Source organism: Mytilus edulis, chromosome 2, assembly GCF_963676685.1.
Source record: "Mytilus edulis chromosome 2, xbMytEdul2.2, whole genome shotgun sequence".
Lineage (NCBI taxonomy): Eukaryota > Metazoa > Mollusca > Bivalvia > Mytilida > Mytilidae > Mytilus > Mytilus edulis.
In genome coordinates this window covers 35,578,514-35,593,995 of record NC_092345.1, presented here as the reverse complement: position 1 = coordinate 35,593,995, position 15,482 = coordinate 35,578,514, and the positions used below count along the sequence as shown (strand labels likewise).

Here is a 15,482-nt window from a genome sequence, read left to right as displayed (position 1 = left end):
CTTTGTTTTAAAATATTAATTATATGTATTCATGCGCTATCGTCGTATGCACAATAATGACAATAAAGTATTTAGATTTAAACACACTTTGGGCATAACGAAAGTAAATTCAAACCTCAAATAGTGAATGAAAGATGTCTCAGAAATTCAAAATTCTGACGTCTTGATTCAACTTTTGTATAACTATACATGTACCAACATTGATCAAATGTCAAATATATATAGCTGTTGACTCGGCCAAAAATTATAAAGTAAACTTGATTCATACAAATATACCCATGTGCATAAGAACCAGAATAAGAAATTTAGAAGCAATCATTTTTATGAAGTCATCTGAAATATTGTCACCTTTTACGATACATTGAAATATACGCTGATTACTTCTCAACCGTTATCCCATTGGTGCCAACGTTTTTCTTATTAGGAAATTTCCGAATAGTCGCTCTTCTTTGGACTCAAGTGGTTATCAGTAATAATAACGTGAATTGTTCTGATCAGTGTTTAATTATCAAGTGTAAATATTACTTGCATTTCAGGACGAGGTCATGTTGATTTGATATGAATATGAACCCTTCTTTGTGCTTGACCGAATCACTTAGCCGGAACTCAAAGTGAATTCTTCTAAATCTTTGCTGTTATTTCTAAATTTCGTGTGTAATAAGTAGAAGCAACATCAAGAGATTGCATGTGTCGACTGAAGGGTAAGGTCTGGAACACAGTCATAGTTACTACAATCATTTCTGAATTTGTTTTTATAACGACCAACGCCTTAGTAAGTCTGATCTTATTCGCAGATCAGCAATGTTCTATTTCATTTTCATGCAATATCATAGTATTTTTGTACAACCGAATTAAATGTGAACATGATTGAAACATGTATTATCTCTTTACTTACTATAGGTTTGCTCTTTTGTGAATGATATAAAACCATGAAGTATAAAGACCTGTAAAAACCTGGAATTAAGACACAAAATTTCATTAAACTTTTATCAATTTTATTCAAAACATAAAGTGAATGTAAGACATTACTAGTATTATGTTTTCGGGAGTGTTTACCAGCGTTTGCTACATATTGAGATACGCACGTGGTCGGGATACAGTGGTGTACACAACTGAATAAAGCATTTTTGTTTACAATATTTACATTTTCCAATTAAGAAAATCATCCTGGTGAATGTTTGTAGTTTTTTCGATAATTAACTTTGAGACTGACGAAAAAAACCAGTTAGCATATATAGACATGTTATTTCCATTGCTTACTATGGGTTTTGCTTGTTTAGTACTCTGAATTTGTAACATTCGTCATATCGATATCACCATCACATGCTAACCCCCTTTTTTGATGTTATTGGACATAAATAGTAAAATATTGTAATTCAACTTTTTAAGATAAAAAAATAAAGACATTACTAAACTTAGAAATTAAATGATTAAGAATTATAAAGCTGGACTTGTTGACTGTGATAATCATTTGATCATTCCATTATTTTTTATGATATCACAAATGCAAAGTGTTGGCGGTAGTGTCCATTTTAGTCATAAACACGAGTATGTTTAATCACAATAAACATCTTATCAATAAATAAAGAGAATTTAATGAAATTCCAAAATATTCCTATAACATGTACTTACCTAAGGGGAAACATTGTTATCAATGCACAGATAAACTATGTTAATTCCAGTTTGTACTAATGAAAATTATTTCAAAATATACCATGATTTCATCAGGAATACGGAAATATGCGTCATTTTTGTCATACAATTTTTACAACTGAATTGCAGTAATAAATTATATCGAAGTATGAGAATTTTCATTTTTATGGCTACTTGTATTATTGGGAGATTTTATAGTTGAGTTATATATTAGGTACAGTTAGGATAATTTCAAATAACTAATGATTATTTTATTTATTAATTTAAACCATCGTTTTGTACAAACAGCGTTTTCGTTGTGCATTTTTATGAGTGTAAACTATTAAAACTTGACTAACTTCTCGACTATCAGACTATACAAGATATTTTTTCTTTTGTTTTTTATTGTCACTTTCAGAAGTTATTACGTATAATTGTATAATTCTTTTCATGAGGAATGACTACTTGCTTTTTTTTTGTCATTAGACAAGTTTTGCAAATTTGAAAGTTTTGTATTTGAAATTTGCATTATATTCAAAAGGTTTATAACATAATTATTTATTTTTTTATTTCGAAGGTCTGTAAATATAAGTAAGTAAGTAAGTAAATTGTTTATTATAGTGACATGTGTAAATCAGCATAAATATATAAATTTGTACAAAATATAATTACATATATAATACACCCGGCCCAATTGACCAATAAGTCACCTTTTACTTTTAGTTCAATATAAATGTTCTAATATCACGTGTCAATTGCCAATTTAAATTTAAATACTGATAATTATAGATTAAGAATTAACGATTGTAAAAGTTCATATATTATTCATCTTAAGTTTGTGAAAAAGTTTAAGAATGTTAACTAGAGTAAACTGTTTGTTAAAAATAGATATACGGAAAAGTGACGCTGCTAAGTATTTAGCTATTTTCCTTGAATGGTTCACCATTAAAAATGTTAATTTTCCCTGCTCATCTAGTTGCGTATAGTCAGGCACCATTAATATCTCGCTAAAAACAGTTTGTCTGATATCATTATAAAATGTGCAGTTTATAAGAAAATGTAGCTCACTTTCAACATTTTGAGAATTACAAAATCGACATAGTCTGTTTTCTACTGGTTCCCCAATATATCTACCAGTCTCAATTCTGGTCGGTAATATCCCGCATCTAAACTGGGTTAGCACAGATCGCTCGTGTTTCGTAAGATTTAGTTTTACATAGTGCTCTAGTTCGAAGTTTCTTTTAAAATTTAAGTAAGATCGTAGCTTTGGTTTATTTATCAAGGACTCTCTCCATATATCACTGTAATAAGTTCGTACAATTTGTTCAACAGATTTTAAATCCACCATTGTTCTACTTTCGTAATAATGTAACATATTAAGTTCAGTGAAAATATCTTTAGTGTCACTACACCAATTGTTTGTGCAACGATCATAATCCATCGTCGTCTTCAAACGATAATAGCCTATTCCAGTAACAAATATATATGTAATGAATTTTGTTTCCGAGTTGTAATTTTGGGGGCGAAGCCACTCGAGAGCTGACATATTTTGACAATAGGACGCGTTTTAGCAACAGTCTTGATAATACAATTAAGAAAGGTATCTGAGAAAATAAACTCATCATAGATACCAGGATTAAATTGGTGATTAAATTTTGTATTTACGCCAGACGCGCGTTTCGTCTACTAAAGACTCATCAGTGACGCTCGAATCCAAAAAAAGTTTAAAAGGCCAAATAAAGTATGAAGTTGAAGAGCATTGAGGACCAAAATTCCTATTTTTTTTTTACCAAATACAGCTAAGGTAATCTATTCCTGAGGTAGAGAAATGTTTTCTATCATTTACTAGGGCCACTTCGTCGTGAGGCCGTCAACACGGGGCATACAAATTATCCCCTCACTGCATGTTTAAGACGGCCCTAGGTCTATAATTGCTTGCAAAATGATTCGGATAAACTTTGTATGATGTAACACCACCTGATAGGGCCCGGTCAAAAAAGAGCATACAAGAAAGTAACAAAATATACTGACGGATTTTTGAAACTCAACACATATTTTGGCGATTATTTTTTCTAGAATCAATTCTTCTGATCCATACCCACGCTCATAAAAATACTGCATCTCTATATTGCTGAGACTAAGCAATGAAAATCTGAATCAGACCATAAGAATATTGGAGACAAGAAAACGTGAACGTGCTGTTTTCAGACAATTTCACGTCAGAAACTCGTTTTACTGTCCTTACAACAACAGTTCAGGTAGATTGGATGTATTGATGACCATCCATGGCCAGATCAATATGTAATGACAACGCAACGTCAACATTTTTTGACTCTGCAACTTCATTTGCGAGACATGATTACAGCTACAACGTCAACTGCTAATCAAATCGATGAATGTCATGGCAGACAGAATAATGCCAATCCTGTTTGCCGTATCCTGAAATGCCAAAGAATCGACTACAGAAAAAACATACGAAGCACTAAAGTTTAAACCACTTAATTGCTTTAACACACTGTATTGTATGCGACAGAAACAAAATCAGAAGGTACAAAACAGAACTCAAAATGAGCCCAAAAGAACTAGTTGACCTTAATGGCAAACATTTTGTTGTTGATTGCTGGCAGTCATTGCCTTCGATGGTGTCACATCCATTGATAAGGTGAAAACCACGATCTAAGTGCATATGTAAAGCAAAATTGTATCAGGGTGAAATTTGATCCGGTGGAAAAAAAATGTCACAGTAGTTGTTGTTATTTTTTTATTTGGAGGAAAATATTTTGCTATGATATTTTTTCATTCTGTTTCACAGTGTCTTTAAAAACTAATTTGCTCATTGTTGAAGGTTGTACGGTTGTCTGTAGTGGTTTGCATTCGTGTTCTTTGGTCTTTTATGGAACATGTAGTTGACTCTTTGGTAGTCAAACATCATCTCTTTATTTTTTCTATATCGATGAAAAACAGATGGTTCAGAAGTAATTAGGTTGTATTTGGAGTTTTTCTTAATATACGGTTTTTTTTTTAAAGTAGTTCTTTTATTTATTCTTCTGGAAACGTTGAGAAAGATTTATTCCAATGGATAAAACATAGTATTATTCCCACACTCATGTTTTCCTTTGTTCTGGGACGCTACTGGTTGTTCGCATTGGTTCGTGCATATTTGGACTCTTCCCATGTAACTCATATGCAAAAATAAATAGTGCGACATTTTTGTTTGCTGAAGTTGCATACTTTTGTAAAAATTGAAGGAAATAAAACACCACAAGATTATCAATAATAGCTGACTATGCGGTATGGGCTTTGCTCATTGTTGAAGGCCGTACGGTGATCTATAGTTGTTAATGTGTGTCATTTTGGTCTTTTGTGGATAGACTAGTTGTCTCATTGGCAATCATACCACATCTTCTTTTTTAAAGAGTTTGAAAATACACACGATGTTGCTTTTTAACCTCTATTTCTGGGTGGGTCGATATTCAAGATATATGGTTTCACAAGGATCAATGGTTCAACTAATAAAAAGCTATATAGCAATAAAATAAAAAAAAGTTTATTAAAAAAAGTGCAAAAAAAAATTATGTTCAAGTTATTTTCAAAATCTTAAATTGTTTCTGGAGATATCGGTAAAATCAGTTATTGTCATATAATTTGTATTTTGAATTCATTAACTAGGTAAAAGACATAAAACTGTTGTCTCATTATGACACAATCACATATGTGTACAGTACAGTTTTGATTTCCTAGTAGGAAGTACAAAAACAGTAAATGTAAGTTCTCAAACTCAAATTCGTTGTATGATACATTATAATGAACTCCAAGTATATCATTTCTTTGTCTTAATAAATAGTATACAAAATTATTTACACAAATAAAAAAAAATGTTCCATTAATTGACGAGTCCTGCAACAGAATTATGCATGTTCACATTTGCTTCTGACTGTCTGTCCTGTCATTAAAGTTGGTCACTGTAAAAAATACAATACAATCTTGTAAATGTGCTATTATGTCTCTCTTTTTTTACAAGAGTAGGACAGTCTGAACATTTTTTTAAGATCATGCTTTGTTAAAATAGTGAACATCTAAAAAAAAAAAAAAAAAAATCAAGTTTTCTGGTTGTTTAAAAAAAAGTAGCAATCTTTCATTCTTCAAACATTGTAATTTGTATTCAAACAACCCCTCTGCTAACGAATGTTTGATGCTGTGTTTGATAACTGAGCAGCACCATTGAAAAAGTTTTTTTTCCCTCATGAAAGAAACTCAAGAAGCGGTCACTAAAACATTCTTAATTACTCTCTGTATAAAAATTGCATTGATATATATACATATGTATTCAGTTGTCAAAAGAAAATGCAATTTTAGTAGCGATATACACCATCTTGAATACGGCAGACAAAAGACAAAATGACCCTTTTTGTTTTTATGCACATTTATTTAAACATATTTGATTGCCGATGGTACCCGATGAAGGTTATTTTAACAATAAGAGCCATGCACAGTAATATTGATATCATAAGGACGAACATTTGATTATAAGGTAATGGGGAGGCCTTATGTAATTCAATGGTCGTTTCCTTATCACACCCAATCTTTCTCATCGGACGTCATGTCATGTTTTGTAAGAGCAATATATAAACCTTTTAAAAATCATTACTTTTTAATAATCTGCTTCAACCAACATGACTGGTTGCCCCATAAATGGGTTGGTTCTTCGTCCTGTTGCTGACTGGTAACTGGGTGGTGGAGATCTCAGGAGGTCTAACTCTCGGTTGAACTGTCTCCATCCGGAGGGTTGTAGTGTGTGTGGTTGTGTTGACATCACATGTCCCATTTCAATCGGTTCTGCGTCAACACTTTGAACAATCAACGGAGACAATGGCTGAACGCTGTGACGAGGGATCATTGGTGAATTGCCCAATCCAGGGGAATCCATTACATTCATTTCAAACTCGACAGGAGTGAGACGTGAGCTTTCACTTGCACTAGGTGAAGGCTGATGATTGGTGGTAAGCAACTGGTTATTAACAACATAAATTGCATTTCCCATCGTGATAGAGTTTGGACGTTTAGAATTTTGAATCATTGTTGATTGTTTCGAAACATTCTCTGGTGTATGCTGAGTTGCTACAGACAAAGATTGTTGTTTACTTTGTCTAGACGTTTTGTCATTATACACAATTGCAGTTCCTACGGCTATTTCTGTGTGATTGTCTTTTGATTGTATGTCGTCGCTTTCTGTTTTATTTGGAGTTACTGATTCGTTTAACTTTGTTGTTTTGTGGTCGAGATTGGCAAAAGCAAAATTTGTGTAGGCAGCTGGGGCAGTTGAAAATGCAGCGTCTTGTTCGTCAGGGAATGCCACTTTTTTGGACGTATACGTAAACTCGTGACGTAGTGGAGCATGACCAACTACAATTTGGTTGTCCTTCTTAAACATATCATCCATTACATCGTCCACTTCCGGCATGGGCAAAGGTCTTTTCTCTTCTTTTAACCTAAAGCAAATATTTCTTTTCAAATTAGTACACAAAACATTTCAAAAGGAATATAACTATAGCGGTAATTCCGGGCCTTGTACAAGCATTAAACACTTTGATAATGACTCTCAAAGATTACAAGTTGACAATTAATTTAAAGAAAATTTGTTAAATGGTGAAGTTATCACAATGTACATGTGTTCCTCAGTGACTGAGGAGTGACTGAGGAACACCTTAGTCATAAATTCACTTACAAGACATTATCATGTAAACGCTTGTTGTAAAATAATCTTAAAATAAGAATTATATTTTGCTTTTAGAATTGTTTAAAAAAGAAATGCATATCAGAGTGGAAAATGTACGTTAGATATTAAAATCAAGTTTTGTCCCTATATGACACATTGAAATGAATGAATGAAAATGTGTTAAACTGTAGTTATCTGTCGGTAATCAATAAATCTCAGCTGGGAACAAAAACCTGAGCGCTCTTAATACATGTAGGTATAAGTAACATACAACGTATGACATAATGTCGCTTCCAATACAGTGCAAACAGCATGTACGAACAATCATGTATTGTGTTAACAGAAGACTAAGTTCTGCTTTTTGTTGATTTTTTTTGTAATAATGATGATGTTGTTTGTTTTGTGTTTTTTTAATCTAAAAGACGAACACTTTAAACTAACAAAGTCATCGGTATACCTTTATTCGCAACAAACCTACAAACAGTTTGCAAAATACATGTTCACGGCTTTTATCATGGATAAGCAGTTTTCAATTTGTACTAAGTATATGTCTTTGTAGCTCTTCCCGCTTAAGCAATATATAGTGTGACAGTCGAATGATTTAATTTAAATTGATTTTCCAATCTACAAAAAATAATATTTTTAGAAACTTACTCATCCTTCTTTGACCATCTACATTTCCAACAGATAACAAGAGTAATGATAACCGCCAATATAACTTCAGCACATATAATAATGAGGACGTATTCCCATCTAGGTAAATCAGCCATTATTCATACTACTGTGTTGTCTGTATAATATCTAAAACATAAAACAAGAAAGAATAAAAATAACCAAAAAATAGCTATAACAAAGAATATGTCCATAACTACTCACAAGGATGCCCAAATCGTAATATCATTGCTTATGTTCAGTGGACCGTGAAATTGGGGGCAAAACAGTAATTTGGCATTACAATTAGAAAGATCGTATCATAGGGAACATGTGTACTAAGTTTCAAGTTGATAGGACTTCAACTTCATCAAAACCTACCTTTACCAAAAATTTAACCTGAAGCTGGACAGACGGACGAACGAACGAACAAACGAATGGACTTACGGACGTACAGATATATACGAACGAACGAACGGAAGTACATACCAGAAAACATCATGCCGATAGATGAGGCCTAAAAACTAAAAATAGTAATACAAATGTAAACGTTACCGATTTGTTGCACATAACATATGGAGCCGATTTCAGCATGTGTCTCAGAAATAACCTCCATTAGTTACGTGTTAAAAAATTTGGGAGGTTAAACAATTAAAACATTAAAATTTTCACACTCTCCGAGAGCATAGTAGATCTTGTAAAGTCAACTTTGACCTATAGATCTCTTTAATAAATCATTAAAATTAGTAACGAAACAATGGCTATCGGTCTGTAAATGGAAACTTGGCTCGTTCAGCCGTTAAATACTTTATTCTATTTGCTGTTTCATATTAAAACATTCAATTATTTCGACTACACAACTATTTCTCCATTATAAAGTTTTGCTTTCAAATGTTTATATTTTCTAAGAGGAGAATAATTTGATTAAATGCACAATTTATTAAACATTTCAAATTCGCAAATAATTTTGACATATTAGGGCTGACACTCTTTAATATACCATTAAGAACACTAGTATATCAATTGAACTTTTTGTTTAAAAAGTCTGAATTGATTCTTCTTACGAAATAACACAACACTAGTAATTGGTGTTTCTTGAGGGTCAACGAAACGTTATAAAACTTCATAAAACGGACCTAACGAGCAAGGCAGACGATATCTATTGTATATATAAAAATAGGAAAACAAATTGAAAAGTAAATGATTTCAAAAACAAAACTAACAAAACAATTTAACTATGGAATTATAATAATTGGTCTAACTTATTGAAATTGAGGTCCACATATTGATAATTGTTATATACCTCAGTTAACCGTATTATGTTTTTTCTTGTCGTCTTTTCGTTTTAATTTTTTTTGACATATTGATAATTTGCTTTGAAAATCTTACTGCCACATATTTGAGAAATTTTCATCTAATTTGACAAGTTAAAAATAAACCTCACAAAATCATACATGCAGCCAATAATCACACGACTTCATGATATCATTGGCGTTATTCAGATACCTTTTAAAAGTGTAAGAAATAAATTCAAAATGCAGATTTTCCGCAAAGTGTGTTAAACGCACTGTTAAAAAAGATGCAATTTAACACGTCAATTATTTAATGAGAGCAAAAATAAATTTGTCAAAGCAATAAAAGTGTTACAAAATTATACATGCAATTCAAATATAAGATTTAGTAACGTCTACACAATATGCAGAGAAAGGCCGTGAAAGGTATAGTGTATCCTAGCATTGGTGTTATTTATACTTGTCAATTTCATATTTCCGACCGCTTTACGTTTTAAAATAGTATGAGTTTAAACGGAAACAAGTTATTGCAGAAAAGCACGAAGCAGACGACATCCGGTTATATTTTCCTGTTTAAAAAGGTTGTTTACTTTCTTCGTTGTATTTGAATTAGAATTTAGGAGTGATTTTTCCCTCCAAAAAAAGTGAATACCCAACTTAAATACTTATAATTTCTAATTTGGCAACTTCATGGAGAAAATTCCTCGTGAACTCGAATTCGATGAATAGGATAAAGATTTGGGCAATGTGTATGATTTATATCTAGTACTTTTCACCAATCAGTAACAGCTTTACAAATAGATTTTCTTTCTGCACAATGAATATTGATTTCACTTAGTATTTATTTTATTAATTTAGTTTTTTTTTTTATTTGAGGATGAGAGGGGGCAAACTGTTTTTTTTTTTTTGCAAGTTAAGTCTAATTCTAGATTATTTGTGGAGATACAGTTCAAAGAACTCAGTACGTCGAATCCCGCCTCTCGGGTTTATAATGTTTGTTTCTGAACGGTGTTGATGAATAATTCGATCACCATATAAGATCATATAAATTCCTGTTGAACGCGGCAAAAAGAACATATTATTTTTATCAGAACTGTTAAAAATAATGATTTCGGAAAAGCGTTTAATTTTGTCAAACATGATACATGTAATATGTGCTTTTCATAATATCGAGTTTTAATCACTAAGAGATGTATCCCTAATTTATCTACGTAAGTATAGACCTGGGAGTAATCTATTAGTTCCAGATTAGACTTACTGACAAAACCTCCGGTATCCGCATACCGACCTTTGAAATTCAACGTCGTTGATACAGATGTATCTGCGTTTGTTTAACAGTTTGCGCGTGTTTACTCATAAAACTCTAAACAAAAGCCAGATAGTGCATCTGAATACCCAAAATGACATGCTAGTTGTGGAAGTACAATTGTCAGTCTATAGGCACGAAGAGAAGAATGGAATCTAGTGCATCTAGTATGTTGAGCCGTAGTAATTGTGAAAAATTACAATTTAAACGCATAAACTACAAATATTTGTTTTTCCTGACCATATGTTTTGTGCATTCTAGTAGTTTGAGGGATGGAATGATTGCAAAACATATTCTTTAGTCTGATCAGCAAGCTTCCTTATCTCATAGATTAATAAAATTATGTTCCGTAAAAACTGTTAATAATCAATTACGATATTGTCTATTACAAACGCATCACGTATTTAAAGAGTAAATTGTAACCTCCCTTATCACAGGCTCCTCCCATCATCGTGAACGTACATAATTCAACTATAGCAGTGATAATTTCAAAAGAGGCTAGTTTAATCTTAAGGTACGAAAACTATCATGGTTAATATTTTATATCATGCTTCTAATGGATTTGATATGGTCCAGACTTTGCTTTTATAAATTCTTTTGTACACTATATAAAAGTAAAGAGATGTGTTATGATTGCCAATGAAACAACTATATATACCAATTAGTCTTTTAACGTCTGGTCATCTTTCAAGGATAATAAAAACATTCTAATAATTATTCCTAAACAAAAATCAAATGCTTGAGTAATTCCAGAACTTTTCAAAGGAAATGGTAATGTTATGTTGGGTATTTTTTTCAAAGTATTTGAGTAAAAATAAAATCGCAATATAATGTTCTATAATTACTCCATTTGACGTTCTATGGCCAATGCATGGTTGTTTATTTATGGAAAATAAACACGTGATGAGGGGAGCAAGAATGATACATGTATCGTGCAGTTTTAAGTTCTATATTTTGGTCAAATGATTGTGCATAAGAAAAGACAATTTTTGTTGGTGTAGCAACCGTCACAACATTTTCTCAGTATTATATAACTAAAGTGTTACCTATGCTAATTAAGATGAGAATAAACTCGAATTGTAATATTTATAAACTTTTGACAGTTATTATCTCATAAGGTGTTAGACATGTTTGTTTAAGCCTAGGATGTTGTCGAAAATTCAATTATCAAACGAGAAATCGTCTTTGAAAGCTTCAATTACCCTTGGCGTTTGCTTGACTTTGAATTTAAATTTAAAAGACCTTTTTTTAATTTTTTTTTTTAAATTGTCTTAATTTATATGTTTGGATATAAGAGTATTATTAAAACGTTTGTGAATTAAGTGATCAGTGGAATTCTTGTTATGGTTATATCTTTATTCATTTGTATCTATTAAAAGCACGCGTTGTTATAGCAACCATAGACAACTCTGTTTAGTAACATATGTTTAAATGCGTCCAAAGGTGTTTAAATTTCGGAAGGTCATAGGGCAAATCGTGTGGAATACGTGCGAGTTTGTACAAAACGTTTTGGGTACGAACTAAGTTTGTTACAGCAATTATGGACGACAGCAACAAACGACAAAAACTGTAAAACTGTCTTTTGGATTTGGACGCAGTAACTGGGACAGAAAGTAGCGTAGTAAAAGGTCCGTAGAATTACCGCAAATGACCTTCTTAATATATGTTTGGGTAATTGAAATAAACGAAAATTGGTGTGAAATTTATCAGACAAGTAGAATCAAATTAAGATGGTGAGAATGAGTGCCTGTTTTTCTGTATCATGGTTTAATTCCCTTATAACATAGAATTTGCTAACTTATTAGGCCAGTACTCGAATGACACAATAATTAATTAACGAACTAAAACAAATTGATACAAATCCATCAATTCGATTGAAATATTTTCATAAAGTCTTCATAACATTTTGAATTAGAGCAATTTTCTTGTACACAACTAATGCAAGCTTCATTTGAATAAAACATTGATGTCAATATTTACTAGAGTTTAAGTAAAACACTTTCAGATACTGTATATATCAAAACTAACTGCATATACTAAGTAATTGTAAATACTCGTAATGAAATCTGAAGGATCTGCATTTTCAATAAACAAATAATTGAAGCAAAGGTAGACAAACAGTACGGACCTGTCTACGGTAGTTTGACGTTTTAGAAAGCGTTATTTTCCCCAGTTTATAGTTGCAGTAATTCTAGACATTTATTTTTTAACTATGAACTCATAGTTGAAATGTCTAGATTCACCATTTTCTCGTTTATTGTCTGTTAACAACTGATTGCAATAAAGACCTGAGAATTCATTCAAACAGTTCAGTAGACAGATAATGTACATAATTTTGAACAAATCAGTGTGGTCCACTTTGCTCATTGTGGAAGGCCGTACGTTGACCTAAAATTGTTAATTTCTGTGTAATTTGGTCTCTTGTGGAGATTTTTCTCATTGGCAATCATACATGTACCACATCTTCTTTTTTATATTTGCGGAAACACAATTCATTAAATTTATTCCGCCTGGAAATTCTTAAAACAGATTGAGAGATGAAATGATTAGAGGAAACGATTAAACCCTTTTCTTTAAATTGTAGAGATAGCAAGCAAGTGGTTTGTTTCTGCAGAGTATTTGCATCGCTTTACATGTACATGCAACAAGTCAAAAAGGTTAATGGACTTAGACAAACAAGAATTTAAAAAAAAAGAAATGATAAAAAATATTAATTACGTGTTAAAATATATTTGTTATTTAAAAAAGGAACTTTAACTACCTAATAAAAATATGTATATGTTGTAATTTTGTTACTCCACTGTCCTACGTGAGAGGACAAATAATCTGTTTATTGTCGTCACTTGTTTGGTATACAATTGCTCCATTAATATATTTTAATATTTTTGTTTAGAATGTTTACCGGATTTCCAGCGATACAAACAATCTCTCGATGATTTGAATATATGAATTTCAATTAAATAATTTTTAAAAGTGTGTTTCATTCTATATAACACATTAAATAGAAAAAGTTATTGAAAATTAAAAAAAAAATATAATAAAAACATATATAAGTTAAGCTTAGATAACAGAGAACTTGGACAAAATCGAAAGAAATCAAAAGATATAATTATATATCAAACAAGGTATATATATCTTACTAATTAATTACCTTATATAAGCGTGCACTTTTAAAAACAATAAAACTTACTTTTCTTCTTGAATACTTTTCAACAAATTTTGTTTAAAGTGAAATTTGTTTAGGATGGATTGTCTCCGCCCATTTATTTGACGTTTACATTTCACCTGCTGTTATCAGTTCTTAGTATTTACTGATTCTCAAAATACTTCAATTTATAAGTAAAAACAAACAGATTAAAATAGAAAACTTCCTAGTCACCAATCAATTAAAAGGTGTGTGAATGAATACCTTATCAGAATCATCGGATAAACCTACGTTCTTTCGTACTTTCAAATCTCTAAGACTTTAATTTTTGAAAAGTCAAAATACCAAAATTAAGTCATTCAACTTGCATTAAATAATTGCACTATGTATTTTCCTTTTAATGTTATAAACACTGATACAAATAACTAAAATGTCTAGGGATCCAAAATGTACAACTGTGTGACTCCAAGTAGTTCAAAAGATTTGATCAAAATGATAAAATATAGAACTTTATCGCAAAAGAATTCTTCACGTAATACACATTTTCACGGAAATTGCCATTTTATTTCGGTAAACTAAATAAAAACTTGCTTTATCTTTATGACTAGTTTAGTGTTGAAATTAGGGAAACACTAAAGAAAATCACTTAATATGCATGAAAATTAAATTTTCATAAATAAATGATTTTCTTTCAAATAGAACATGAATACTTCCAATGTTTTATAACAGATTTATTATTAATATTATGAAATATTACCATAACTGTTGAATGTGATACGCTTACCTTAAACACAATTCCCGTAATAAATGAGGACACTTCTACAGTGTAATTCAACAACTCGTCAGTCGAAACATGCTTACCTTTTATTAAACTGTTTTATAAACGAATGAAATAAGCACAGCATATAACAGATATATTGCAACGTCATGCAAGATGATTTTGTTGACAGCTCCCATTACTGTCTGTAAAGTACCTTTTGGGATCAATATTACAACATTTCAATGATAAACAGTTATACTTATATCATAATTGTGGAGTCCCTTTTCATAAGTATATGTATAAAGTGAAATTGAGAATGAAAATGTGGAATATGTCAAAGAGACAACAACCCGACAAAAGATTAGACAACAACATAAGTACACCAATGGGTCTTAAACGCAGCGAGAAAATCCCGCTCTAGGAGGTGGTTCCTCAGCTGGCCCCTAAATAAAATTGTGTACTAGTTTATATATGTAAGTACACGATTGTCCTATCAATTTAATTTCATTAATAGAGTAAGGTCGATTTTCCCTCAATGTATTCCATATTAGGCCCATTTTCCAAAAGTCTTTCAATCTGTACTTAAATTCATAGTATCACATCCCCTAGTGTGGATCTGAAAAAAATATGGCTTATATCTTGACATATACTAGTAATTTTGGGGCCCTTTATAGCTTGTTGTTCGGTGTGAGCCAAGGCTCCGTGTTGAAGGCCGTACTTTAACCTATAATGGTTTACTTTTTTAAATTGTTATTTGGATAGAGAGTTGTCTCATTGGCACTCACACCACATCTGCCTTTATCTATATCATTAAATTACAAACGCCTGAAGATAGACCAAATCACTTTAGACACTTTGATGAATTTTGAATGTTGGTCCCAAAAATCATAGACAAAAGGACATATTTAAACAAAACTGGAAGTATGCTGAAACTTAAAATGTGTTTTGTATTTCGGATAAATCGATGTCCTTCAATGGTA

At 31.4% G+C, this 15,482-nt stretch overlaps 2 protein-coding genes across 2 annotated transcripts in view; both read right to left on the bottom strand.

Moving 5' to 3' along the window:
- Positions 1 to 950, bottom strand: part of LOC139512064 (contactin-like) — a 35,458-nt gene extending 34,508 nt beyond the window's left edge. Inside the window, exon 1 of the mRNA XM_071299383.1 lies at positions 896 to 950. The gene's annotated coding sequence lies outside the window, so the exon portion shown is untranslated. The remainder of the gene's footprint in view (positions 1 to 895) is intronic.
- Positions 951 to 5,163: 4,213 nt separating this feature from the next.
- Positions 5,164 to 13,924, bottom strand: LOC139512063 (uncharacterized). Its single transcript, XM_071299382.1, has 4 exons — positions 13,788 to 13,924; positions 8,003 to 8,149; positions 6,281 to 7,121; positions 5,164 to 5,594 (listed from the first exon to the last, which is right to left on the bottom strand). Exons 2-3 carry the CDS (start codon positions 8,116 to 8,118, stop codon positions 6,284 to 6,286), a joined length of 954 nt encoding a protein of 317 aa, XP_071155483.1. The 5' UTR covers positions 8,119 to 8,149; positions 13,788 to 13,924; the 3' UTR covers positions 5,164 to 5,594; positions 6,281 to 6,283.
- Between the last annotated feature and the right edge of the window lie 1,558 nt (positions 13,925 to 15,482).

What these genes read in the sequence shown, in the direction of transcription:
- LOC139512063 (XM_071299382.1), bottom strand. Translation starts at nt 8,118, where the DNA reads ATGGCTGATTTACCTAGATGGGAATACGTCCTCATTATTATATGTGCT. An exon ending in AGATGGTCAAAGAAGGATGA is followed by an intron (nt 7,122 to 8,002) that starts GTAAGTTTCTAA and finishes TATTTGCTTTAG; the next exon opens with GTTAAAAGAAGAGAAAAGAC.